The sequence below is a fragment of the Psilocybe cubensis genome, chromosome 3 (genome assembly GCF_017499595.1).
Source record: "Psilocybe cubensis strain MGC-MH-2018 chromosome 3, whole genome shotgun sequence".
NCBI classification, from domain to species: Eukaryota; Fungi; Basidiomycota; class Agaricomycetes; order Agaricales; family Agrocybaceae; genus Psilocybe; species Psilocybe cubensis.
Genome location: NC_063001.1, coordinates 1,461,418 through 1,487,502, shown reverse-complemented (window position 1 = coordinate 1,487,502; position 26,085 = coordinate 1,461,418). Strand labels below are relative to the sequence as shown.

Below are 26,085 nucleotides of genomic sequence, written 5' to 3'. Positions count from 1 at the left end.
CATCAAATTTTTTGTCATAATTAGTCAAAAGCAGACTCTGTTCTATACGCTCATCCACATTATTCCCTCTTACCTTTCCCCACTTCACAATGGTTCGCGAAACGTGAGCGCCTTTCTGCTCTTTAAATCGCTCACCCGTCTCACCTATTGCAGAGAGTACTATGATCTTCTTGAGGTTCCCCCAACAGCGTCTGAGTCCGAGTTGAAGAAGGCCTATCGCAAAAAGTAGGTCTTCTAATCGTCATATGTCCTCCTTGGTTACTTATCTAGACTTCCTCCCTCTTAGGGCTCTCAGGCTGCACCCCGACAAGGGAGGAGATCCCGAGTTGTTCAAAGAAGTGACACACGCGTGAGTGGCAGCGCTTGCTTTCTCCGTTCTAGTTCATTCTCATGCTCCCGATCACAGCTATGAAATTCTCTCCGATCCCGATAAAAGGCAAATTTATGATGCTAGAGGAAAAGCTGGTTTGTCAGAGCAAGGCGGAATGGGAGGAATGGATCCTCAGGTGCGCCCTTCGTCCATCCGGTCAGGGTGACGTACTCAATAAATAATACTCTTTGTCACAGGATCTCTTCAGTCAACTGTTTGGTGGTGGCGGTGGCGGTTTCTTCGGGGGAGGAGGCGGAGGCAGATCTCAAGGTCCTCGCAAGACAAAGGATCTCGTCCATCGCGTTAACGTCACTCTCGAAGATCTGTACAAAGGAAAGACAACCAAACTCGCTTTGACAAGGAACGTGATCTGCAGCAAATGTAAAGGAAAGGGTGGCAAGGAAGGCGCTGTGCGGACCTGCCACACATGTAGTGGACGTGGTATCAAGGTCACTCTCCGGCAGATGGGTCCCATGATTCAACAAATCCAGTCACCTTGCGACGAATGTTCGGGCACAGGAGAAATTATCAATGCCAAAGATCGGTGTACAAATTGCAAAGGGAAGAAGGTTCTACCCGAAAAGAAGTTCCTTGAGGTTCACATCGACAAGGGCATGAAAGGAGGCCAGACTATTCAATTCCGTGGGGAAAGTGACCAGTCACCGAACGCAGAGCCAGGGGACGTTGTGATTGTGATAGAGGAGAAACCTCACGAGCGCTTCCGCCGTCAAGAAAATGATCTCGTTATTGAAGTCGAGGTTGACCTTTTGACTGCCCTTGCAGGAGGACAATTTGCCATCAAGCATCTTGATGATCGTGCTCTCCTCGTTAACATCGAACCCGGAGAGGTGATCAAGAATGGTAGGATGCACATATGTTGATTGTTTCACATCTCTAAGCTTTCATTTTTTGTAGATGAGCTCAAAGTCATCCATGGTCAAGGCATGCCCTCCCAACGACACCACGAACCCGGCGACCTATACGTCAAGCTATCTGTCAAATTCCCAGACTCCATTGACCTTGCTGCCATTCCCCTCCTTGAAAAAGCTCTTCCTCCCCGAAAGCCTGTGGAGAAGTTCGACAAAAACATCCTCATCGAAGAAGTTTCTTTGGACGAGACGGATACGAAGGCGGCACGTGGTGCGATGCACGACGATGCGATGGATGAAGACCACGAGGAGCCCCGCGTACAATGCGCTAACCAGTAGATTGTGATTAAGACTTTTTTACGTTCCATATTCTCATTTCTATGTTGTGTTTTTCATTCCCTTTCGTCACGTCATGTATCGCATTTTTTAGATTCCCCCTTCTGCTACATCGGTGTATACATGCCATATAATACCTATACGCAATTACACATCCCAGCTAGTCTGCAGTCATAGACTGAGAAGTATTTTGAAGTGGATATGGAAGTAAATTTCTTACCTCGGGATTTAGCTTAAATTCTTCGTAGTCATTGAGGTTGAAGAAGCTGACCTCGGTCTCGTTCTCTGATTGGAACAAACAAATATGTGAGAGTGTTTCGGACACTAGAACACCTTGCACTCACCGAAACCTGCTTCTGCCAGAGATTTCTCTTCATCACGTAGTATCCAATCGTCGTGGTCCAAATTGATGATGAGATTTGAAGTCTAACCAAACCTTTCGAGAGCATGGCCAGCATTACAAATATTTGGACGGACCTTAGCGCCGTGCGCCTTCGTGTAGAGCTTTAACGTGTCTACAACGCAATGAGATCCGTGCCGAATACAGTGCTCGACGAACTCACCGAGAGAAACGTTACGATACGGCTTCCATCCCGGCTGCGTGGCCACCGCTAATCGAGACTGCAGTTAAATATATCGGAGGGGTTGTGGGGCGAGCAAAGGACAAACCTTGCTTCGCAAGTTCTTTGAGCTGAGCGACGGTGGTGGTGTTGAGATCGATATGATGCAGAACAAGGCTGCGTTCTGTCCTGAACTTGAAGGACTTTATAACGCGGACGGTGAGAGTTGCGTCGTCGTTTGGACGTAGGTGGTTAGTGAGCTGAGAATCGGCCATGAGAGATTAGATTAGGAAATACGCGGCAAACGACTTCAACCCGACCATGACCCGGTCACCGAATTTTGTCCGTATATAAACCACTTTCTCGACAATGTTCCCAACCCCTCAATCCCCACCATGTCCAGGACCTTTCTCGATGCTTCTATTCCAGATCTAGTCAAAAAACTCAGAGTCGACGAGAAAATCTCCCTTCTCGGTGCTCCTAATTGGTGGAATACGACCACCATTGAAAGACTAGGCATACCGTCCATTCGAATGAGCGATGGTCCTAACGTCGGTATTTCAAACTCGTGCGGCTTATGAAAAAACACTCACTTCTTCGCAAAGGGTGTACGCGGTTCCTCCCATTTTGTCCCGACACCCGCGCAATGTTTGCCTGTACGCACACAATGCTTTTCTTAGATTAATATAAGCTCTATAATGCCTGCGATGTAGTGTGCGACTGCGCTTGCTTCTACGTTTGACCCGGGTCTAGTCAAACGTGTCGGTGTCTTCCTAGCACAAGAGGCTAAACTCAAATCTTCTGTGATTCTTTTGGCACCGACATGCAACATTCAACGAACGCCTTTGGGTGGACGATCTTTTGAATCTTTCTCAGAGGATCCCCATCTATCAGGTTAGTGAATTGGCACGCACCGCGCAGATCTCGTATCTCATCTGATGGTCTATATCAGGCACATTGGCCGCCGCGTACGTCAACGGTCTTCAATCGCAGGGTGTTGCTGCCAGTTCGCTTATTTCATCTTTTTCCTGTATATCGAGCTCACCGCTTGGAAATCACAGCGATCAAGCACTTTGTTGCTAATGATCAAGAAGATGAGCGTACAGCTGTTGAATCAGTCATGTCCGACAGAGCGCTGCGTGAAATTTACCTTTATCCGTCAGTCCTTATTCAATCTGCATTTCTGCATTCTAATATACCTATAGATTCATGCTGGCACAAAAGCATGCTAAACCTGGTGCTTTCATGACATCGTACATAGCATCCCTATCAATGATTGAAAGAAGCAAGAAAAATCTAAGTTACTTCTCACAGATACGGTCGTATCAGTGGAGTGCATTGTTCCGAGAATAAGGAGCTCCTGACAAACATACTGCGCAAAGAATGGAAATTCAATGGCATCGTCATCAGTGACTGGTATTTGTTTTGTTTTGTGTGTGTGTTCATGCCTTATCACGTTACTGATCTTACTTCTTCCTGTGAAGGTTCGGGACATATGGTGTGGATCAACCAATCAATGCTGGCTTGGATCTAGAAATGCCAGGACCACCTCGGTGGAGAACCAGTACTTTGGTTTTGCACTGCCTGTCCGCGAAGAAACTGGCACAGTCCACTATCGACGAACGTGTGACGAACCTCCTCACCTTCGTCCAGAAACAAGCCCGGAAAAACCCCGAGATAGTCTTTGGCGATGGTGCTGAACGGTCGCGAGATACACCAGAAGGAAGACAATTTTGTAGAGCATTAGCAGCCGAGGGAATCGTGCTCTTGAAAAACAATGACAACCTTCTCCCATTCAGTCAAGAGAAACCGTTGAATATTGCCATTATTGGCCCAAGTGTCAAAGAACGCGTTATATCTGGTGGTGGATCTGCCCAACTCAAGGCCACTTACGTTGTCACCCCTTGGACTGGAATAAACGATGGTGCACATCCCGATTCCACTATTCAGTACCACGTCGGATGCTATGGTGAATATTTATCATATAACCATATTGCGCTTAAATTCAATGATAGTGACTCCGTTATCCAGCACACAAATATCTTCCTACATTGGAGGCCAACCTGAAGACCCCTCGTGGTGAACCCGGATGGCTTTGTACATTTTTCTCCCATGACGAGAACGGAGAAATCGCCAATCCAGTTCAACAATTTACTCTTAACGATACCAGAGTCAAGCTGAATGATTTTTTGCCAAAAGGATTAACACCTACTTGGTCGATCAAGCTTGAAGGCAAATTAACTATCGATAAGACGTGTCTGTTCGAGCTAGGTTTGACAGTGGCCGGTAAATCCATTACACTTAAAATTCAAATTTTGTCTAATAAATGAGTATATTGACGACAGGGCGGGCAAAGCTGTGGATCAACGGCTCTCTTCTCATCGATAACTGGACAAAGCAAACTCCCGGAGATTTTTTCTACGGGTATGTGCATTTTTCATTGTAATAAAAAGAAATACTCAACTGTGTTGGTCAGACAAGGCACTATCGAAGAAAAAGCCACAATCAACCTCAATGCTGGACAATCTGTGGATGTTCTCGTTTTGTACACTAACACTCCTCCCCCGGACGGCGACGACGAAAACGGCGAAGGCCGTTTGTCACAGCCCGCCCTGATGCGTGGAGTGGTCAGTAGTAACTTGAAGTCTGGTCTCTACACTCTATACTAATCAACCGAAACAGCGTCTGGGAGGGTGTGAAAAGATCGATGAGGACAAAGCTATCGATGAAGCAGTCGCTCTTGCCAAATCTGTCGATGCTGTTGTTCTCGTTGGCGGATTAACACCGGAATGGGAGAGTGAAGGATTTGATCGCCCATCTCTGAAACTACCTGGACGACAAGATGAGTTGTTCGCGCGAGTTGCCGAAGCAAACTCAAGGACAGTAGCCTGCATCCAAGCGGTACGTCTAACCACGAAACATATCAGTTTACGTGCTTAATTATATTCTTAGGGATCTGCTGTCTCTATGCCTTGGGTCGACAAAGTGGGGGGGTTGCTTCAAACCTGGTACTCCGGAAACGAGTCTGGAAATGGCATTGCAGACATTCTATATGGAAAGGTCAACCCAAGTGGTCGTTTACCTTTGACATTGCCTGTGCGCATCGAGGACATACCGGCATATCTCAACGACCGCAGCGAGAATGCAAAGATTCAGTAAGTAATTGCTCTACGCAAAAACAATGTGTATTCTGCTAATTTAGTATCCCCTGAAGTTATCGTGAGGATTTGTTCGTTGGGTACAAGCATTATCAGGCGCGGGGAGTTAAACCTCTGTTCCCCTTTGGGTACGCTAAAAATCAATCTCACATCTATTTTATCTAACACATATTTGATATGTACAGATTCGGCTTATCCTACACCAGTTTCTCCCTTTCAGATCTTGTGATCAATCATCTCACTCCATATACAGACCCGGATACTCTCCAATTGGATGTGGGCGTGACAGTTAAGAACGAAGGTGACATCTCTGGCTCGGAGGTCGTTCAGCTCTACGTGTCCTTTCCCGATATTGGGCTTACTACACCGAAGTTGCAACTCAAGGGTTTTGCCAAAGCACATAATATCGAAAGCAAGGCGTCGACGCAGGTTAATATCACTCTAGATAAATACGCCTTTTCATTCTGGGACGAGACCACCAACTCCTGGAAAATCGCTGCAGGAAAGTATGGAATCCACATTGGCCCCAGCAGCGATAACATGGTTTTGAACGACACTTTTGAATCTAAGGAATCCTTTTCCTGGACTGGACTTTGAGATATGTTTATACCATACTACCTTGACACGATATGACCATAACAGACAAACCGAATTGTAGATGTAATCAGCCATATAAATACTTGGGTTAAAGTCCAAGATTGTTGTCAGTTATGTAGTATCGAATGTAGAACAATGAAACTGTACTTTATTTGCTGTCCATAAATGGATCCGTCATTCTCGCTTATCTAGCGGGTCTATACGCTTCAATGAACCAAGTTTGAACACGCTCAGAACTAGTCAGAAGTCAACAGTTTGTCTCTATCAGGCCTCAGCGCTTCAGCTTCTACTATACCATTGGCGAACCTGCTCTACACTACAACCGCGAGGCCAATGTTTTGTCGGTAACATGGCCACACTAGACACTCCATCAAACTCTGCAGATCAGGTTCACCGCCCGAACCCTAGGAGTCTAACCAACTTAACAGACATTCTATCGTGTCTCTCCGCATTTCAATCAGAAGAAGCAGAACTTTCCAGTTCTCTAACACAGTTGTTAAAGGACAAAGAACCCATAATCTCGTCATTGGCTCGTTTGGAGTCTCTCATTCCCCAACTCGATGAATTGCAAGTGGACGCCGCTCTGCTCTCAGATAGGGTCTCCAATACAGCAAAGACAGCGGAGAGGGTTGGTAGTCGTGTTAGATCTCTTGACGAGGAAATGGGACGCGTCAGAGAAGCAGGAGATCGTGTTGGCCAAGTTATGGAACTCAAGGTGCATGCCTTTTTACGTATCTGGACACTACGAGATTGTACTGACATCGTTTAGGCCTCTCTTTTAGCTCTACAAACATCCATTGAGTCCCAAGACTGGGAGTCTGCTGCTAGGCATTGTGCAAGGGCTATGGCTCTTCCTCTGGACGTAATAGCTGGCCCATTTGCAGAAATAGCAGTGGTTCGTCATGCATTCCTACCTCATGTTGACGCGTATGGCTTCTCATTCGACCACTCAGCCAACGTCAGAAAGCCATCTACCTCCCCCACAGACTCTACAAGCCGCCAGGGAAACCTTATTATCTGTTTTTCGTGAAAAGTTTCAAGAAGCCTCTCGTGCACGCGATTCGAACGCAACAAGTCGTTTCTTCAAGTTATTTCCCGCGATTGGCTGGGAAGATGAGGGTCTCGAAGCATACGCATCATTTGTGGTGGAACTTGTCCGGGTAAGGTCACCGGCCAGCGCAAAATGTGAAATATACTGTTTCTTGACTTAAATTGCAGCTAACAACAATGTGCTTCAGCTTCATCGCCCCTATATTATATCACAGCCCTGACATCTTTATTCGAAAGTATCGCCATGATAGTAGATCAACATCAGCCAGTAGTAGAAAAATACTATGGCCCCGGTAAAATGCAGAATGTTGTCCGTCGTCTGCTCGAAGAAAGTGACAGGGTAACAAAAAGCTTGATCAACGGTTGGGAAGAGGATAGATCAATGCAGCGCAAGGTACTTTTTTGTATACACCATTTGAGGATATGATCTCAACGAACTGTCTATTAGCTAACTGAGGTCTCAAATAATCCACCAATGCCGCTATATTCTTCCTTGCGTAGGCCCGCTGAAGACAATGCCGTCGATCCTCGTGAGATAGACAAGGTTTTGTCGGAACTTGCTGGGATGTTGGGTCGATGGAACCTGTTCAAGAAATTTCTGTCAGAGTCACTAAAGGTTTTTACTTTGTCTTCCAACATACCCCGTCATTTATCATCTGTTATTGTCATCGTTTAGGGAAATGTTGGTAGTACCAATGAAGATGGGGCAGAAGCTGCAGCTATTGTGAATGAAAAACATAGCCCGCCTGTTCAATTTGATCCTATCAACTCTACCGAATCAAACAAACTATTTGAGCACTTGACCACAATATATTACATTCCTATGGAAATATGGTATACTCGCACTATAATAGATAAGGTATGTGTCCCGTTGATGAAAGCGTTAACCTTCTGAATCTTTTACAGGCCCACAGACTTTCCACTCCTGATCTATCGCAAAGTCCAGTAATCACCACAGCACCTGATGACGTTTTCTATATCTTGAAATCTGTTACCGCACGGTTAATGACTACAGGGTCTCTTGGTGCAGTTGAGAAAACGTTACAACAAATTCGTGAAGTCATCGACCGTGATTATATAGGTGTCATCAAAAGAAAACTGGATGATGTTTACAAGAGTCAAGGTCCTGCACCCTCGGGTGCAAGACCAGACAGAGCCGAGAGGGAAAATAGAAATTCATTCATAGTCAGTTACTGGGTCCTCGTCATAACGCAATTTATTCTGATACATCGTCAGATTCTTTTGAACGATTTTGATGTATCAACGTCTCATCTGGAACGATTGATTCACGACCTAGTAGAAAGTTCCTTGATTCCTCAACATTTCACTGAAGAAAGTCAGGCACTTGTTAAAGAACAAGTTACAGGCCTGTCTTCTTTAACAAATAGATTGAAGTCATCTTTAAGAGTGAGAGGTGGATATGAAATATCTTCATCATATTCTGACTTAGCTCTCGTTCCTCCAGTCCGGCATTGAACAACTTTTCAACCAACTACTTCGACCTAAATTACGAAATTTTATTCCAGAAATTTTCAAGGATATCTCGTATGTTTTGGACGAAGATGGATACTCAACAGCAGATTATCATGATTTGGCTCGCAAACGGTTTATAAAGACGTGGGAGTCCTTGGTTGACGGATACAAGGCAATGATACCAAGTTATTATAATCCCGACAATATACTAACTGGAATTCAATTTTAGGATACATTTTCTGAAGCCAATTACCGTTTATTCATCGGGCTCGTGCTTGATGTACTATTGAAACCCTGGGAGAAGACAGTGATGAGTTTGAAATACACGGAGGTAAGTACCTATATTCACACTCTGGTGAAAATTTCTTTTTGACCTACCTCCAATTTCCAAGCTTGGAGCTGTGCGATTTGACCGGGACCTTAGGGCAATTATCGCGTATCTTTCTTCGCAAACAACCTTTGGTGATATTAGGGAAAAATTCTTAAGATTACAACAGATTTCAACACTGTTAAATTTAGACGCAGTAAGGCCAATTCTTTTCTTGCAGTTAATCTGCTCAATGTTGTTTGTAGGATGAAGATGTCGACGAATTTTACAATGGATCCGGTATATCGTGGAAGATAGGGCCACATGAGGCGAGAGCAATTGCTAGTTTGAAGATTTGAAGAAGGGTATCGCAAAATCAAAATTGCACGGATATAAAAAATAGATATATAGGGTTTGACAATGCCAACGCGTATTGCCTGTTATTCTAACCCCGTCGCAGGGCATCCAATCTTGCTTGGAGAGCATCTTCGTCACTCGCCCCTGCTCCAACAGAGCTGACACCTCCAGAGAGGTCTGTATTCGGACGCGCAGAACTTGACAATGAGCCAGATTCACCCAATGCCACTGGTTGCCTATTGGCAAGGGGGGATGCAGTGGAAGCGATACCAACAGGGGCATCGGTTAGCTAGAAAGTATTGTAAATGAAAACTGATTCCATGTTTGAACGATAATGTGCGTACTTTTTGGGATAAGTCGACGCCAATTTCATCTAAAACCTCCTTCAAAATTCTGTCGCCTTCCTCTTCCTCTTCCTCTTCGTCGTCCATGACATCATCGACAGCATCGGACATCATTTCTTCTTTCATGTCCATCATCGCACTTTCTTTCTCAAAGTCATTCATGATGCGTTGGATTGAAGGGAGATTTAGCCCTCGGTTCATGGATGCCATCGCCTGGTTGTTTCGGTTAGATTTCTGTGTTTTGACCAATCTGAGGACTTGCCCGAGTAGCACCCCTCATAGCCTCAGCCATCTGCTGGTTGCTTCTTAGCGTTTGTATCCGAAGGCTGACAGCCTGCAGCTGCGTGCGCATTTGATAGAACTTGTGGACATAACGTCGTGTCCGTACGAGGTCTTTGGCCATTACTTTACATGCATTCTAGTAAATCATGAGTCCCTAGGAAGAACGTAGGTAGAAAAAAACAGAACCGACAATCTGGCCGGCTTTGGCGCTCTTCTTTATATCCATGATAAGCTTCTTTTCGCTTTGCTCGAGTTTAGTTCGTTCGCGGTCAAGCTCGCGTTGAGCTTTGGTGAGAGAGCGTTGGTGCTGTCTCAACCGTTCGGCCGGAGTGACAGTGCGCCCAAAGAGGGTTTCCTAGATCGAATAGCATGAAATGTGTGAGGGAAATGCATATTTGGGAACGTACAATTAAGTTCATGGTGATGGTGGAAAGCAAGATGAAGGGAGAGTTGATCGCGGGCTGCGGTTGCACAGCTCCATACTCTTTCGTGTTTACGGTCATGACCTCTGACTCAACTATCCTTCGCATTGGTACTCAATGTTCCTTTCCCTCATGCGACCTATGCGATTTTCTTCCGATTGTCTGTTCCCACTGCCAGCAGGCATTCTGTTCAGATCACAGATCTTTAGACGCCCACAAGTGTCCTGTTCTGGCAGCCAACATGATTACCACTGATTCTAATTCTGAGTCTGATCAAGCACATCGATGTGATTTGGAGGATTGCCGCAAGCCTAGCCTTGTAATTACTGAGGGACAAAATGGAACGTGTACAGCATGCCATAAAGCGTTTTGTGCTCAGTATGTCTTTGTCTACTAGGTACACGCATAGTACGACCAACTTATGCCACTAATATAGACATAGATATCAGGATACACATAACTGTCCATATTTTATCTCGAATACAACGGCTACTACGAAACCGAAAAAGGTCACTTCTCGTGCCAAAGTACCCATCCGAAAAAGCAAGCCTCCGACTGATCCTGTCAAATTGGCCCAATGGCATAAAATGGAAGTTATGAAATTGCGCCACCGAGCAATTCCTGCAGACCCCAAGGATAAAAATGCGTCTCCACCGCCTGACGAACGGTTGCATGTTAAAATCATAATTGAGGAGGGCGAAAAGGTCTTTTGGCTCAGAAAGGTGTGCATATTCCTGCAATTACGTGCCTTTCTACGAACAACTGTGAAATACGTAGAATGTGGTAACTGGGCGCGCCTTAGATTTACTTGTTGCTAAACTAAATCTATCGTTTCCCGGAAATCCAGTGAGTTCGATTAAACAAACTGATAGACACTGGCATTTTTAACGAAGACAGGCCTTGTGCCTCAGCAAAATCCCTGATAATGATACGGAGGAGCTTGTAGTTCTCCGAAATGACCTGTTACTCGTCAACGAAATAGAGGACGGAAGTATTCTTTTAGTAACCCCAGTTTCTCAGTAGACTCTGTGAAGAGGTATAACCAGATAGTCGGAAACCTTTGAATAAAGCATTGCGAGTAATTATAAGTAACAACTTGACAATGCGAGGTATATTAAATAAATCGACAAATAGGAACCATCCACAAAATAACAACAATTATGATACTAAAGCGGCCAAACGCCGTAGGTGAGACACATTGAGGTAAGCTGGAACGTAGGTCTCTAAACCCGAGACTTCTCGAGGTAAAGGCAATTCGTAAGGCCCGACTTCCTCCGTCTCTGGCGAAAGAAGCAGGTGGTCGTTCCGGTCGTTAGCTTGTACACGCGAGGCTACAACGCGGAGAATTTCTGGAGAAATAGGGTTCTATATGCAGAAAACCAGGGTTAGAAAGTTTCTACAAGGGAGGTAACAAAGGCATTGTTACCTCGTAATCGGCAACGTAATAGTTCGTACACATTCGCTGAATTTGCATGGGACTCAGCATCCAGCAAACATCGTAAATAATCTCTATGTCAGCCGGGGTAGCCTGGCGGAGGAGGTCAGTAGGTGTCAAGACTAAAGAGGAATTTAAAGTTACCTTCTTTAATTGCAACAACTTGGTGGCCTGCATCAAGTGCTCCAGCTGAAGAGTGCCTTCCGGCATACCATGGGATTTACACCATTCTTCTATGCGAGTAATGTTATATTGAATTTGCATGGCTAGGGGGAAATCAGGATATTGAACATAGTGAAAGGTGGACACCGAAAGAATTAAACCAACCTCGTTTCCAAGAAGAGAAGTTCCGTCGCATCAGAAGGTCATTGAAGCTCGCCACGCCAATTAGTTTGAGTAATTCAGTGACCACTTGCTGAATCACAGACTCTTCCATGTAATAACTCTTCAAACTCTTCCATACTTTGTTAAGAAGGTTCAAAATGTCGTCCATGCTGAAAGCAGGTGTGCTGTTGGAATTGAGGAGGCGGTTAAACAAACGACCTCCGCCGTCACTGGTGGTGAATCCGGGTAGAGACTGGCTTTCGATCAACGCAGGAATGACCATCTTCGACAATTTCTTCTTGGTCTCAAGCATCCAGGTGTGGTAGATGTTGTATTCCAAGCTATCAAGATCGTGTTTCACGACGGACACCAACCGTTCGTAATCATTCCAGTCAAAGGCGCGCACAGCGTTCTCCTCGCCTGGACCAATGCCTTGAAGCATATCGCTTTCGGCAACGCAGATGAACGAAAGCATCTCATGTACATTGGATAGCCAATATATGCCGGGTATAATTGCATCCTCGCCCGTGAAAGACTGAAGTATAAGATGTTAATTAGTTCATACTTCGAATGTTGTAAAACCGTTATGGACACCAACCATTACATGCGCCTGAATTGTTTGCATGACATTCGCAAGGAATCTCTCGCTTTCCTGAATGAGACCGTATTTCCACATTTCATTTGTGACGAGGCTGATCAAATTGGCAGGGAAAAGGATTTCCTTGACAGCTGATGGGTTGGTAAGGCTGGGAGCAGGAATTTTGAGACCACGGATGAGACCATCCAAAACGTCTTCATCAAGGCGTTTGATGTCCTGCATCAATCTGATCTTCTCCTCGGCAGGGTCATCGAAGTCGCGTATGTCTGGAAGTCCATTCGCTCTGAACCGCAAGTAGTTATCCTCGCCATTGAAAGCGACAGAAACAGCGCGTGGGTTTCCAGCACTTCTCCTCACATCGCTGAGAATGTCGTCTGACGATGTGCGATTGTCATCGTTTGCAAATGAGAAAACGCCAGCTGAGCTGTGCCTCCTCTGGTGACCCCGACGTTGGGTGGCAGGGACGTCTCCGTTGATATGGCCGTTGGTTTCAGCCAGGCGCAAACCTGGTGCGAAAGTGGGCGACAAAGGAGGGTCGGCCCGGGAGCCTCTTGTGAGTGCATTCAAGGCATTAGACCTATTCAATTGCTCACGAAGACTGCTAACTTCGTTTTTCAGAGTCATTATGACAGAACTATCCTCTTGATTGCGGGCGGGGGCAGTATCAATAACGCGTTGCTGTGCCTCTAGTTGAGCAGCTTGTCGAACGATTTCGTCAGTTAGTTTCTGGATGCTGGCCTCCTTTTCGGCTGCCTTAGCAATGGCTTCCTCCAGTTTCTTTTCGATACCGGCTTTCGCAGCAAGCAATTCATTGGTGTGAGCAAGCTCTGTCTCCATGGTTTGCACGTTGTTCTGGAGTTGTTTAGCTCGAGAGTCCGCTTCTTCGTGACGGTTGATCCATTGCTGGAGCTGCTGTTCGAGTTCACCGAGCTGTAGTTGCAACCTCTTCTTCTCATTGGTACGCTCTTGTAGACTCTGTGTAAGTTCGATGACCTTGTTTTCAAGACGATATGATATCTCCTTGAATTTTGACACAGATCTAGCTTCTTGTTTGAGAGCTTTAAGCTCTTTACGAGCAAGTCGACGTCGAATGCATGATTGTATGAATACAACATGCCGCACATCAGAAGTGAACACACGCCGTGAAAGTCTAAAATAAAATTTAGAAAAAACTGGAATGCTAAGCAGTGATAACTTACACGCCACGGAAGAGGCACTGTAGGAGAGTAGCGGCACGGAAAGTCCTCTCCTGGAGGTACTTTTGTCGGGTTTGCATACCACGCACACCTAGCAGAAATTGAGAATAAGCCATAGCAAAAGTCGAGAAATACGTACGGCTCTGCACCAAAATGACACCGTGTCTGACATCTGCAAGTCTTTTCCTTTGAATGTAACGTCTAATAGCAGTTTGTAGTCTGATGGCCGATACTTCGCGACGGATACCTTCTACTAGCTTTCGGGCCAGGATACCTCTCCACCATGTCTGAATTTTGATCGTAGCACGACGAAGATTTTGGTAATCCCTGGTGGCCAACCTTCTCCGCACATTCTTTTGAACGACAGTGACCATAGCATTCAACCGATCGGAGCGGAATGATTCCAGCGCAGCAAGCATTCCCGCTCTGAAAAAAATCTTGGTTAAACCATTTTGATACATATCTGGATCTGCAATAGTTTTCTCCAAAATTGTAGAACACAGCCGGCGGAGATCCATTGACTGAATCATGGGCTGCCAATCGGATGAGGGTACCAGCATATAATAACTGAAAGGAACAAATCAACATAAATATTAATGATTAACCATTTGCAACGTACCGTTCCGCAAATTCTTCATAGGTCCACCGTGTTGGATAACCAGCACAGCTGATCCGGATAGTCTCCAAAACACCACACGCCCGTAGTTGACCCAGAACCTGCTGAGGTTGAAATTCCCACGGTCTTTTAAGTTCGTTTGGCTTGATGCATCGAATGTAATGCACATTCGTGGTGCTCAGAGTCTCCATCAAAGCGATTAAAGAGGCTTTGAAGATAGAACCTTGAGTAGGTTTCTTATTCGTAGCTCCAGGTCGCTTGTTGGCTGCAGATCCCGCATTTGACGTGACAAACGATTGACGGCCAGGATCAGGAATAACAGATGAACGCCGTGAACCTCCACTTCCAGAATCTGAAAATGCCGGTGAAGCGGGAGCAGGTCCATCTACTCCTCTAGTTGAATTCAAAGCCGCATCCAAGACCTCTTTCAAGAAAGGATTCTTTGTAGAGGCGAGGAGAGTCATCTGTTCGTCCGGGACTGTGTCTCGATTCTTTTCCAAAAAGCCATCCACTTCGTATGTTACATCCAAAGCGTAGTGGGCGATGGTGAATGCAGAGTTTCCAAATCTTGGCTTCTTGTACACATTTTTATACTCAGGCTTGGGTAAAATTTGTGTGCTCAGCTTCTGAAGGAATGACGCATCGGTACCAGAAGGCATTCGAGATTCTTCATCCAAAAGTGCCAGAACACCAAGCTTCCCTTCAATAACATCGATACAAGGTTGATTGTCCGAAAAATCGATGAATTTCCACTTGATCTCTTCCTTAACGTATTCCTCTTGTTCGAGTTTGAACACGTGTGAATTAAACTAAAAAGGCGCCATGAGAATTTTTGAAAATAATGAGGGCATAATTGTTCATACCTCTTGCTGGAGTTTTTCATTGGCGTAATTGATACTAAATTGTTCGAATGAATTCTATAAAAGGCGTATAAGAAAAGATAAAAACAATCTGTTAACGGCACGGACCTTTTGGAAATGTTCGAACCCATAGATATCCAGGACGCCGATGAACATTTCTGCTCGTTCAGCAGCATCTCCGTTTTCACCAGCCAAACTTTCGTTGACAATGGCGACAAGCCATTCAAACATGCATGCATACACAAATTTGGCCACACTATCGCGAACAACAGTAGCTTGCGCAGCATTGAGGGAAGTGACAATTTTTTCAGAACGAGTCTGAAGTTGTTTCTTCACCGTCCATTTCTTGAACTCTGCGAGCGGCACACCAAGGAATCGAGTGGCCAGTATAAGAGCAGCATCATTATCTTCAATCGAAGCGTCGGTGCGTAGCTGAGATATCTTGACATTCCCTAGATGAAGCAGAGCAGCAAGAAGACGGAAAACTGCCCATTGCTTCTCGACACTGATACCCACAGTGGATAACGCTTGCTGGGTCGAACGGAACTCCTCGGCGTCATCGACTCCAGCAATTGGCGTGGACGACGGACCTCCTTGTTTGAGATAAAGGAATTTGTTGATATCGGAATCTAAACCGAGATCCTTGCGCTCCTTCACTGGGGCACCAGCACATAGTTGATAGAAAATGTGATAATTTCGCTCAGTGACAGGTTGGAAAACAATTCTTGAACGTTCAAGTAGATATGTGCGAATGCGAGCACCGACAATTTCTTGTTTCCCGTCGAAAAGAATCTATTCATCTGTTAGTTATTTATACTCACGGTCCATTGGGAGGGATTATCAGACCTGAATATATTTGCCGAAGCGAGAAGAATTGTCGTTACGCGTGGTTTTGGCATTTCCGAATGCTTCAAGAATAGGATTTGTAGCTAAAATTTGGCGTTCAATTTCACTGGAATCATCGAGGGAGAATTTGGTTTTGGTTTTGGCATTCGAGTCAGGGGGGTTCACAGATGCAAGGTATCGCATTATAAACTTTGCCTATTGGGATATAGTGGTAAGGTTAGCAGAGTAATTAAATCCAATAGATCAGAACACGTACTGATTCGGTCTTTCCAGCACCGCTACACGGGGATCAACTCATGGACGACATAACTCATTCGTGGGACGTACCTCTCTCCTGACACAATGATAGTTTGACCAGTCCCATCCTTTCTCATCGCCGTATATGCATCTTCAGCAATGGCAAATAGATGCGGCTCCAGCTCTCCCCGTTTACGACCGCTGTATGCTTGGATGATTTCTGGCCCATACAATGTTACGCGCTGGAAAGGATTGACGGCAATTAACACGATGCCACTGTAGGTGTAAATACTGTGTTGGGCATATCGATTTCGGATAGTATGAAGGACTGGTTGGAGTCGCAGTTGTATAAGATAACATGGATAATGGAGGCCAGGCCCACGTACCTGAAGGTTCGTTAAGATGTGAGAGTGTGGCTAGATCATCGGCTGTTTCGAGTAGTGGTGGATTTCGTAGAGGCGGAAGACCCTCTTTGCCTTCTTTGATTTCCTTGCCAGTAGTATTAAGCGTGATTTCCTAGCAAATAATTTCAGTTAAGGGTACTCAAATGAAAAAAGAGGAAAGTACCTTGCCGCGTTCGTCTATAAAGACCAGCTTGATGGTATCGTCGTTACCCTTTGTTACAGAGGAAACTTCAGCAGAGATCCAGGCATGGTCCTTATCCTCGAACCAGACCCGGGTTCCCTTGCTGTATATGTTTTCAGCCATGTTACTAGGAAGAAGCAACGGCTTGTCCAGCAAGGGGTTGAAAGTAAAGAGTTGTTGGTCCTTGTTATTTTCAAGTCGCAAGTGCCTTATGTAGTGACCGGCCAACAAGCCTCGTTGATCATTTCCGTTGCCTCAAAATCATGATACCAACTTGCCCTGAAACTCATTCTCTCTGTCGCGCATTTTACAGCCTCTACGATAGCCATACATGTATTCTAGCACACTCCTATACGGATAATACAGCCGCGTTAACAGAGTCAAAAGTTCATCCATTTGCCACGTGATACTGCTGTTGTGACTGTTTGGCGGGCGGAATTAAGCCCTGGTTGTAAATGGAAGTTGTTGCCATCGTCAACGCTAGTGCTTTGTGTCCTCCATATCACTCGGGACCACGCTCTGTGGCTTTAGGTTGACCGCTGTAAAAGCGCAAATTCGCCTGAATATCTACCAAGTTTCTTTTCTCTGATCCATCATTGGCCGGTCCAACAACATCCCCGATCTCTAGAAACTTGCTGGATAGGAGACCAGTAATCTCGCCACAAGGCTCGGAGTGTTTGCGTCATGGACACCATATTCGGGCGCAAGAAAGGTCGTCCTCGACAGTCTTCAGTATCTGTTCAGGACCTCAATGAACGATCCGTGCCTTACGACAAACTCTCGGCTCCTTCTCGTTCCCCAATACCTGCGGGTACCATTAGCCAAGGAATCAGAGGAATATCTGCACCGAACACAAATCCTGCACTCACTGTCTCCGGGACCGAGCTGAATAAATTTACCATGGCACGGAATAAATCAGAACGAACTCAACTGTACAACCAGTTTCAACAAAATCCCTCAAATGCATCCATTTCCACCACCGATTCTTCTACGCTCTATGATGAATCTACTGGTGCGACGTACTCACCGAACAAGGCCGTGCTTCCATCACTCTCCCACCAACAAACAACACGACTGCGTAGAAGTGAAGCGTCATCAAAAAGCGGTGCGGATTTCGGACACTTGTCTTCACAACCTGGTACCAGTCAATCAACAATTAGGCCTACTTCTGGAATGACAATGAGATCAGACAGGAATAGAGACTCGAAATATGCGGCTTCGCTGACATCTTCTGAAGGAGGCTCTCATCCATCACATTTTTCCAGTTTCTACCACCATCGGCATCATGGAAGCGAAACTTTCCATTTCCCCAAACCTGAAACAGACGAAGAGATTGAAATCTTGTTCGAGAATGTTAAGCGTACTCGGGATTTGGGAGAAATGCCCGACCTACCGATAGACCGTAAATGGCACATGGTATACAATGATGAACACATTAGATGGACAGAGGAAAAACAAAGGGAGGAGCAGTCAAAGAGACAAGCGGAAACTGGTCAGGCTGCCGCGATATTGCCCGATTCCCCGGAGTGGTATATCAAGAAATTTCTGGACAAAACCATCACTCCCAAGCAGGCCGGAAGTCTGCTGGTTTCACTTCGAAGCAAGGAATTAAGGTAAAATCAACGATGAAAGAAATGCTGCAGTAGCACTGATTGCCATCAGTTGGTTCCAACAGTTTATATCTATTCAGGGAACATCTGTTTTGGCTCAAACTCTCCAACATATCAGTCGTAAGGGCTCCCAAAGGTTTGCAGCTATGTAATGCACACATTCTTATTTCTAATTTTTATCTATTTCTAGGAAGGATAATGACATCAATCTAGAATACGAAGTTGTTAAGTGTTTGAGGCAGATTTTGAACACTCCAGTTAGGTTTTCAATACTCATTCTATTACTATGAGCTCATTTTTTCTGTTTCTTAGTCTGCTGCCAATGAAGCCCTTACACACCCATCAATTGTTACTCAAATCGCTTCATCTCTCAATGCTCCCAATTTGTTAACGCGAAAAACCGTCCTTGACTTACTAACATTTCTGGCGTATTGGAACAATGGAGAAGCACATTCCCTAGTGGTAGCGGCTCTGGAAGCACTTAGTTTGTCCAATAATGAAGCCGGGGGATGCTACGAGTATTGGTTTAAATCAATGGAACAGAGTCTCTCGGGGCGAGGCAAAATGGGAAGTCTTGTGGGGGCTAGTGAAGAAGTCAAGCGGACGGGTGGTACTGATAGTTCTCTAAACGAATATGCTGTATGTTTTTTCTTTCTTTCTGGTTTTATAGTTTGCTAAATCTTTTACTAAAGCTTTCCAACCTTGTTCTGCTTAATGGGATCATACAATTCGTAGACGACTTCGACTTACGGCTACATCATCGATCACAGATGGAATCGGCAGGTCTCAAGCGCATATTGGAGCTCTGTAAAAATTTCGGCGTTCCCAATATCGACAAGCAAATCAAACAACTTCAGAGGTTATTCGATGATGATGAAAAGAAGTTACGCGAGCGTCTGGACGACGAAATCCTCAAAGACTTGACCGATCCGCAAGATGTCTACAATGCGATCCATGCCAAAACGCAGGGTACAAGAGCTAACAGTTATTTCCTGTCTATGATGCAGCATCTACTCCTTATCCGAGAGGAAGGCCAGCCTATGGTGCACTATTACCAATTACTTGATTCGATTGTTACAGATGTGGTTTTGGACAAGAAACTAGCCGGCGCAGAACAGCGGATGGGTCATTCTGTTGAACGAATAATTGCTCAATTTAACGAAGCAGACCGTTATCAAGCTGCTGAAGACGAGGCGGCCGAGGCCCGAGCATTGGCGGTGCGCTTGAAATTAGAGAAAGAAGCGCTGGAGGACGAGATATCACAAGGTCAAGACGGTTTGGTTGGAAAACTCAAGTCGCAGGTAACAAGTTTGGAAAACAAACTATCGGTATCTAGAGAAAATACTTCAAGGCTTCACGGACAATTGGAAAGTCAAAAAGCGTCCTATGAAGATAAAATAAACCAGTTGGAAGCCCAGATCATGGAACTGTTCCGGATGCTTAAAGAAGTTGGCAAAGGCGTTGAAACAATTCTCGACGGTGGCACTATGGATCGCAAAGCTCTTGTTGAGACACTGGAACGAAACTTTCAGCGAAAGAAAACCATCAGTATACTGGAAGGTAAAGAAGGTAACAGTCGACGAAAGTCGAAGAAAGGACGAAATGGAAACTCTAGTTTTGTGGACGACGACGAAGACGATATCGACGCAACCCCTGGAAAATCTACCGCCAAGAAGACACATCCATCCGTTCCTGGCAAGAAACTTTTCAATGCATCATCAAATGACAAGAATTCAGCGGTAGACGAGAATGGGAGAGTGTCACAATTCATGGATGCAGATGAAGCAGATGCGAGGGAACAAGTCCAACAACAGCTTGCAGCTGGTGTCAAATTAGTAGGTCTCCACCCAACTTAAACCCTTCCAAACCTTCATTAATTTCGTACATCAGTATTCTCCCCAGATCGGATCCATGTCAAGTTCTCGGAGTATCCGTGGTTCCCCTAGACGATCTGAACGCCCGCCCTTGGGTGGCGAAACCTTTAAACATAACCACCTGCTTGCTCCAAGACATGACGACGCATTTTCTAACGATTCAGCAGATTTGAGCAGGTCATCCTCGCCTGCAAATGACGATGAGAGTGAGTACGGCCGGTCGATACGCAGTGGCTTTACCAATGGCACAGAAGATACTCTCGTTACCTCGATGGCCTCTGAAACATCGAGTGATAATCCACGGACTGCTGCTCCAGGTTCTTTTGCCGAACAACTCAGTAAACAGCTAGTTTCCCGGAACAAACCCCTCCCCCCTCGTGAAGGTAGTCCACAATTATCTAGTCTCCCTGAGGAACAATCCACAGGGAATGGTGCTCCACCCCCGCCTCCACCACCGCCACCACCACCACCACCACCACCACCCCCGCCGCCACCACCACCACCACCTGTTGGATTTAAAGGATTCCCAGGTACGCCGCCGCCGCCTCCACCCCCTCCACCACCACCTCCACCTCCTCCTCCTCCTGGCATGAAATCCATGATCCCTACCTCTACGTTTGCAGTGCCTTCACCGCCACCGCCTCCGCCCATGTTCTCAAACCCAAGCTCTACGCGCAGTTCAGCACGTGCATCTCTTCTTGGCTCCAACCTCACCTTTGCAAATATTCGCAAGGAGATGGCTATAACTCCAAGTACCAAAATGAAGCAATTGCAATGGGATAAGTTGCCGCAACAGCAAGTTAGCAAAACCTTATGGAGCGAAGATGAACCGCAGAAGGAACAAGACATGCTTCAAAAACTTCAGCTTGATGGCGTGTGGATGGAAATGGAAGAGGACTTTAAAGCCAAACAACTTGTTATTAACCTTATGGGTGAGGTTTCTTTTGTGTCGGACAACCATTCGATGTTTACCATATCATAGCTAAGCAAAAGCGCGAGGAGCTTAGAAGTGTTTTGGACCCTCAAACGAAGAAGCGGGTCGGTGAGTAGCTTGATCCCCTCACTATTGATTCTGTTGAAACTGATCCTTTGGATCAGAAATTCTGATCCAGCTCATCCGAAAATTGGAGCCCGAAGAAATAGCTCGCAAAATCCAACAATTTGACTTGGAGATGTGTAGTCAGGTATTCTTGAGAGAGTTAAAACCTCTTCTACCATCTCCTGAACAGGTATGTGTTCTCGATGGCTCCTATACCTGTTTTGAACTCTTGAAATCAGGTTGGGAAATTAAATGTATATCGAAATGCGGACCCATCAGAACTAGCAGAGCTGCATCCATCCGACAGACTGATGGTTCAATTAATCAAGATCAACAGACTTGGTCCGCGGATTGAGGGTATGCTTTATAGAGTCAGCTTTGATGAAACATGGGCTCTACTGGACGAGGTGGGTTTCGTTTCTTTTGCTGTATTTAACATGTTGCAAAAACTTGCAAAAACTGCATTATAGGGTGCTAGCAAGCTTTCAGAAGCTGGTCGGGATCTCCTCGAGGCTAAACATTTCAAAGAACTGCTTTCGGTATGCGTTATTCATGGCTTGATTTCTTGTCTTTCTCAGTCCCGCAATATAGCTCATTCTCCTTATTGGTAACTATATGAATGGAACTGGTATCAAAGGTGGTGCCTTTGGATTCCGTGTGAGCAGTATCAACAAGGTATTTACAAAGGTTTCTGCTTGTGTTTCTCCGATCTGACTAGATGTGTAGTTAGTTGACACTAAATCTGTCAATAATACGACATTGCTCCATTTCCTAGAACGGACGGTTGCCAAACACTTCCCAGAGATGGAGGAATTTTTAGAAGAATTAGAACGTCCTGCTGAGGCATACAGAGGTAATCATTCATTCTCGAGTATGAGCATGTGTGCTTATCCAGTGATGTAATAGTAAACCTTCAAGACATCCGGAAAGGGCTTTCTGAATTGCGAGATGGTTTGTCGCGAATTCATCAAGAACTTGTTGATCATTTTGCTGAACTGGATGAGCACGACCTTTACGGCAAACAAATGTGGGCATTCTATAAAAAAGCCAATAGCCAGCTAGAGGATTTGGTTGACGACGTAAGACATGCCGATACAACCTATATGGACGCCCTTAGCTATTATGGAGAAGAAGACAAAAATATGTCGTCCTCTGAATTTTATGGCATATTCAAAACATTTGTTACTTCGTACAAGGTATGTCAACGTGTAATGTCTACGTACATGCATTCATGCTAATGATTTTCCAGAAATGCAAATACGAGAACCAGACTGTGGCAGAAGAAAAGATGGCATTGGCTAAGCGACGACAGGCCTTAGAAGAGAGTAAGGCCAACCGGTTGAAGGAAGCATCCGTAATAACGGATGAGAACGATGGAGCTTTGGATCGAATACTGGCTGATCTTCGTAATGGTGACGCCGTGACGTGGAAAGCAAGAAGGAGACGCCCCACAGCTGAACCAAACACAACAATTCCTATTGGGCTTAATCTTGAACTTTCTAGTTCTGGGAACGACATGTCAATGCTTGCTCTAGATATGTTAGCCCGCCTGAAGTCTGATGGATTCAATGCCCCATCATCCCCCACAACATCGCGGCGGAGGAGACGGCGGACAGAACGACCAAGTGAAAGTGATAAAGACATTCCAACATCACCTTTGGCGTCAGAAATTCTGGATATGACTGAACAGCCAGTCCCAGAGCATGCAGAGGGGGAAGAAGAGGGGCAGATCGTACTACCGTCATAGCTTTTGTTTATCCATCCGCTACAACATCTATTTTCCGGGCCTTTCGATATGCATAATCCATCGTTTTCATTATATACCATAGTTTTTAGGGACAGTTGTATATTATTATTTTTTCATATGAATGTAATTGAACTCAAACACTGCCAAGGACAAATAGACTGTCAGCGCCAGTTACAACTTAACATCCTTCTTACTAGTACCACCACAATCACACTCTTTTCAAAAATGTTCGCTCTTTCCTTCGTTGTTTCCGTCGCGCTTGTCCCTTTTGTTGCTGCTCAGGCGTCCGTAGATATTCAAGCCATCGAAGCTCACTTCACTCAGTCCCATGTCGTCCCTGACTTGCTTGCCTCTTTCAACCCTTCTGCACTTCTGTCGCTGAACTTTGCTGGTGGCTACTTTGTTAACTCGTCTTGCAATCCGTGACTAAACCTTTATTCAGGTGTTGGCAACGTCCAGCCTGGTCAAAAATTCACTAAGGACCGTAAGTTTCGTTTTGTCCTGGTAACCCCCGCCAAGAACTAATCAAACGACAGAGGTCGGGACTGCTCCTACCGTCACCGTTACACCTGCAAATTCTTCGGTTGTACTGAATGGCACCTACACGATTGCCATGGTCGATGCTGACATTGTGGGGACTGATTTGGCCGATGGAGAGAACCGGCACTGGCTTGTGAACGGTGCAACCATCTCCAGTACGTGACCCCTTTCCCCTTCTCGCTCTGCTGTGCTAAGAGTAACCACTACACAATGAAGACTCAGTTGTGACGACCACCTCTGGTACTGCCATCACCGCCTACGCCGGACCTGGACCAGCTGCTGGTAGTGGCCCTCATCGGTAGGTGTACCAATCTAGATTTCATTTTATCTCCTAACATGCGTAATGTTCTAGCTACGTGGTTCTTCTATACGCGCAACCCTCTACCTTCGCTGCACCTGCTGCCTTCGCTAACCCCGGCCTTGGAGTTTCTAAGATGGATTTTAATGCATACGTAAAGGTACGCTGACGAGTAAAATTTTTGTCCTTATTAATTCTGACAGGCATTATTCTACTCTAGGACAGTGGCTTGGGTCCTCTGGTTGGTGTAAGTATTGAATTATTTAACATTCATGTAAACATGCATATTTATTCACTAATCTCCTAAAGGGTACTTACATCACGGTCGAGGAGGGCACCGCAACTGTTTCTGTTCCCGCTACATCCGCTGTTGTAACTTCCACCTTGTCTGTAGCATCCAGCACCAAATCGGATACTTCTGCATCCAGCTCTGGATCTCAAAGTAGCACACCGACTGGAACCTCAAACAACACAAACGGAGCGGGCAGCATTCACTACCAACTTTCTGGGCTTGCAGCTGTTTCTTCCTTTTTCCTTGCGGCCCTCTTCTTGTAACTACTTCTTACGCTTTGTCGAAGTATATACCTTGGGCCAAACTTCTTTGTTGTCTTGGTCTTTTAATAGTAACCGAACAAAAAAATCAAAAGTGTTGACGGGTGAATCTCTTCGCATGCATGTCTATGCAAATACACTCAGGCAGGAGAAACAGCAAGGTGGCATTACAAAAAAACAGTTCCGCCCGTTGCTTGTTAATGCGCACGTCACTAAGTTCCACGGTCCAGCATAAAGAGGCAGGCGTGAACAACGTAGTCCTGCCTTACAATGTCTCGCGGACTTGTCACGGTAGCAGTGATACTTAGGCAATATTGGAACCCAAATCGACATGGACATGGTATGATATTTCAGAAGATATATACAATTTGTACAAACCGCTACTTTGTAAACCGGTACGCCAAGATGCCCTAGATAGACGTTACATTTAGAAGAACTGTAGTCACTGTTAACTTCGGTGCGGATACTTCAAAGTAATTGTACCTTACTTCGCTAATATTATCGCGGCCTCCAGGGCCTTCTCTGACACTGCGGACGTAACAAAATATTTATACTCAGCCTTGGATGACCCCAGCGTGCTTTGATTAACTCACCGCCGAGTGGGTTTGAATTCAGGAGTCTCTTCAGAGTCCCAGAAGTTTGCCAAGCTGCTAGTTCCACCGGGGTTTTCACGTACACGGCTTTGATGGAATGTTGTGCATAAGTTCCAGACGCTTGAGTATGAACTCCAGAAGTACACACCGACTAGGCTTGACCTCAGAGGTGAAATCCAGACCAACATGCTGATTATCGGGCACTTGAGCTGGGGCAGAAGCTGGCACAACTACAATGGGCTATACCAAATATAAATGAACGATCAATAGCTACATTTTTACGAAGCTTACCCGAGCATCAGGAGCTCTTGGAGGTGCTTGAGAAAGGGCATCCCCTTCGTCACCATGATCAAAAATGTCAGTGTGAGGTCCTCCAGGAACAGTGCGTACACGACGGGAAGGAATAAAAGTGTCTCCAGATGGCGTTGCAGCGGCTAGAGTGTGTTAATACATTAGTGCAGATGTGCTAAACGTGGGACCACCTTCAGCCGTTTCAACTGGTTCTGTAGCTGTGGTTGCTGTAGAAGCTTCCGACAGTTTCCCAAACGTTGCATAGCCTGTAAATGAATGTCAACTACGATATTAAGCACAATAAGAGTAGTTAAATTTAATTACGAGGAAGCTTTGCGATGTTGTTAAAGTTGACATCAACGGTGGTGCCAGTGTATCTAGGTAAGGTTGCTTCAATATTCGAGCTCTCGAGGGTTACAATTGAAAGTGAACACTGACTTCAAAAATTCAACGAGAGACCTTTTTGTGAACACGATGTTGGTTTTATCCCAGTCCATCATACCTACAAAATGAATCTCCATACATCGCAATTACATCGGAGGACTGGTTTCGCCTCACCAAGACTAGCAGCCCAATCTTTCTCTTTGGACATATCAACGGTATTAGAAGGAGTAAAGCTTCGAAAACAGAGTTTTTCATGTCGAATTTGCAAGGCATTTTGGACTAAACCTACGTAGAAGACATTTTGAACTAGGTATGAAGATCAAAGCAAGGCAAGA

General features: G+C 45.4%; 10 protein-coding genes across 10 annotated transcripts; 5 read left to right on the top strand and 5 right to left on the bottom strand.

Annotated features, from left to right (window-relative positions):
- Positions 1–89: 89 nt before the first annotated feature.
- JR316_0003272 (DnaJ protein-like protein ANJ1) lies at positions 90–1,578 on the top strand (the record flags this gene model as incomplete). Its single annotated transcript, XM_047889046.1, has 6 exons — positions 90–103; positions 154–225; positions 287–349; positions 407–506; positions 568–1,231; positions 1,286–1,578. 6 exons carry the CDS (start codon positions 90–92, stop codon positions 1,576–1,578), a joined length of 1,206 nt encoding a protein of 401 aa, XP_047751420.1.
- Positions 1,579–1,722: 144 nt separating this feature from the next.
- On the bottom strand, positions 1,723–2,410 carry JR316_0003271 (UPF0538 protein C2C4.04c; the record flags this gene model as incomplete). Its single annotated transcript, XM_047889045.1, has 6 exons — positions 1,723–1,740; positions 1,796–1,860; positions 1,920–2,001; positions 2,053–2,090; positions 2,139–2,186; positions 2,245–2,410. The coding sequence occupies 6 exons, from the start codon at positions 2,408–2,410 to the stop codon at positions 1,723–1,725; spliced, it is 417 nt and encodes a 138-aa protein (XP_047751419.1).
- A 120-nt stretch (positions 2,411–2,530) lies between these two features.
- JR316_0003270 (putative beta-glucosidase I) lies at positions 2,531–5,890 on the top strand (the record flags this gene model as incomplete). The annotated part of the gene is made up of 15 exons (XM_047889044.1): positions 2,531–2,686; positions 2,741–2,791; positions 2,849–3,029; positions 3,088–3,141; positions 3,197–3,293; positions 3,341–3,388; positions 3,450–3,551; positions 3,620–4,104; positions 4,167–4,421; positions 4,481–4,559; positions 4,612–4,762; positions 4,818–5,036; positions 5,088–5,290; positions 5,350–5,421; positions 5,479–5,890. The coding sequence occupies 15 exons, from the start codon at positions 2,531–2,533 to the stop codon at positions 5,888–5,890; spliced, it is 2,565 nt and encodes an 854-aa protein (XP_047751418.1).
- A 349-nt stretch (positions 5,891–6,239) lies between these two features.
- JR316_0003269 (Conserved oligomeric Golgi complex subunit 4) lies at positions 6,240–9,079 on the top strand (the record flags this gene model as incomplete). The annotated part of the gene is made up of 12 exons (XM_047889043.1): positions 6,240–6,605; positions 6,660–6,785; positions 6,844–7,075; positions 7,129–7,334; positions 7,389–7,556; positions 7,617–7,799; positions 7,847–8,125; positions 8,177–8,347; positions 8,406–8,598; positions 8,659–8,744; positions 8,806–8,937; positions 8,987–9,079. The coding sequence occupies 12 exons, from the start codon at positions 6,240–6,242 to the stop codon at positions 9,077–9,079; spliced, it is 2,235 nt and encodes a 744-aa protein (XP_047751417.1).
- Positions 9,080–9,165: 86 nt separating this feature from the next.
- JR316_0003268 (Charged multivesicular body protein 2a) lies at positions 9,166–9,583 on the bottom strand (the record flags this gene model as incomplete). Its single annotated transcript, XM_047889042.1, has 2 exons — positions 9,166–9,366; positions 9,422–9,583. The coding sequence occupies 2 exons, from the start codon at positions 9,581–9,583 to the stop codon at positions 9,166–9,168; spliced, it is 363 nt and encodes a 120-aa protein (XP_047751416.1).
- A 64-nt stretch (positions 9,584–9,647) lies between these two features.
- JR316_0003267 (Charged multivesicular body protein 2A) lies at positions 9,648–10,122 on the bottom strand (the record flags this gene model as incomplete). Its single annotated transcript, XM_047889041.1, has 3 exons — positions 9,648–9,839; positions 9,894–10,058; positions 10,111–10,122. The coding sequence occupies 3 exons, from the start codon at positions 10,120–10,122 to the stop codon at positions 9,648–9,650; spliced, it is 369 nt and encodes a 122-aa protein (XP_047751415.1).
- A 1,161-nt stretch (positions 10,123–11,283) lies between these two features.
- Positions 11,284–16,945, bottom strand: JR316_0003266 (Myosin-2; the record flags this gene model as incomplete). The annotated part of the gene is made up of 15 exons (XM_047889040.1): positions 11,284–11,490; positions 11,552–11,653; positions 11,705–11,826; positions 11,888–12,419; positions 12,483–13,632; positions 13,682–13,769; positions 13,818–14,245; positions 14,298–15,103; positions 15,158–15,211; positions 15,263–15,946; positions 16,001–16,195; positions 16,257–16,278; positions 16,328–16,565; positions 16,624–16,753; positions 16,805–16,945. The coding sequence occupies 15 exons, from the start codon at positions 16,943–16,945 to the stop codon at positions 11,284–11,286; spliced, it is 4,899 nt and encodes a 1,632-aa protein (XP_047751414.1).
- Positions 16,946–17,506: 561 nt separating this feature from the next.
- On the top strand, positions 17,507–23,092 carry JR316_0003265 (Cytokinesis protein sepA; the record flags this gene model as incomplete). Its single annotated transcript, XM_047889039.1, has 14 exons — positions 17,507–18,435; positions 18,485–18,568; positions 18,623–18,689; positions 18,745–19,071; positions 19,125–20,267; positions 20,323–21,238; positions 21,289–21,348; positions 21,405–21,535; positions 21,585–21,752; positions 21,816–21,884; positions 21,937–22,020; positions 22,072–22,198; positions 22,252–22,541; positions 22,595–23,092. The coding sequence occupies 14 exons, from the start codon at positions 17,507–17,509 to the stop codon at positions 23,090–23,092; spliced, it is 4,893 nt and encodes a 1,630-aa protein (XP_047751413.1).
- A 225-nt stretch (positions 23,093–23,317) lies between these two features.
- JR316_0003264 (26 kDa secreted antigen) lies at positions 23,318–24,717 on the top strand (the record flags this gene model as incomplete). The annotated part of the gene is made up of 8 exons (XM_047889038.1): positions 23,318–23,483; positions 23,535–23,576; positions 23,629–23,787; positions 23,849–23,930; positions 23,985–24,090; positions 24,151–24,177; positions 24,240–24,481; positions 24,555–24,717. The coding sequence occupies 8 exons, from the start codon at positions 23,318–23,320 to the stop codon at positions 24,715–24,717; spliced, it is 987 nt and encodes a 328-aa protein (XP_047751412.1).
- A 145-nt stretch (positions 24,718–24,862) lies between these two features.
- JR316_0003263 (uncharacterized protein) lies at positions 24,863–25,958 on the bottom strand (the record flags this gene model as incomplete). The annotated part of the gene is made up of 7 exons (XM_047889037.1): positions 24,863–24,892; positions 24,971–25,010; positions 25,076–25,162; positions 25,224–25,315; positions 25,367–25,509; positions 25,558–25,632; positions 25,901–25,958. 7 exons carry the CDS (start codon positions 25,956–25,958, stop codon positions 24,863–24,865), a joined length of 525 nt encoding a protein of 174 aa, XP_047751411.1.
- Between the last annotated feature and the right edge of the window lie 127 nt (positions 25,959–26,085).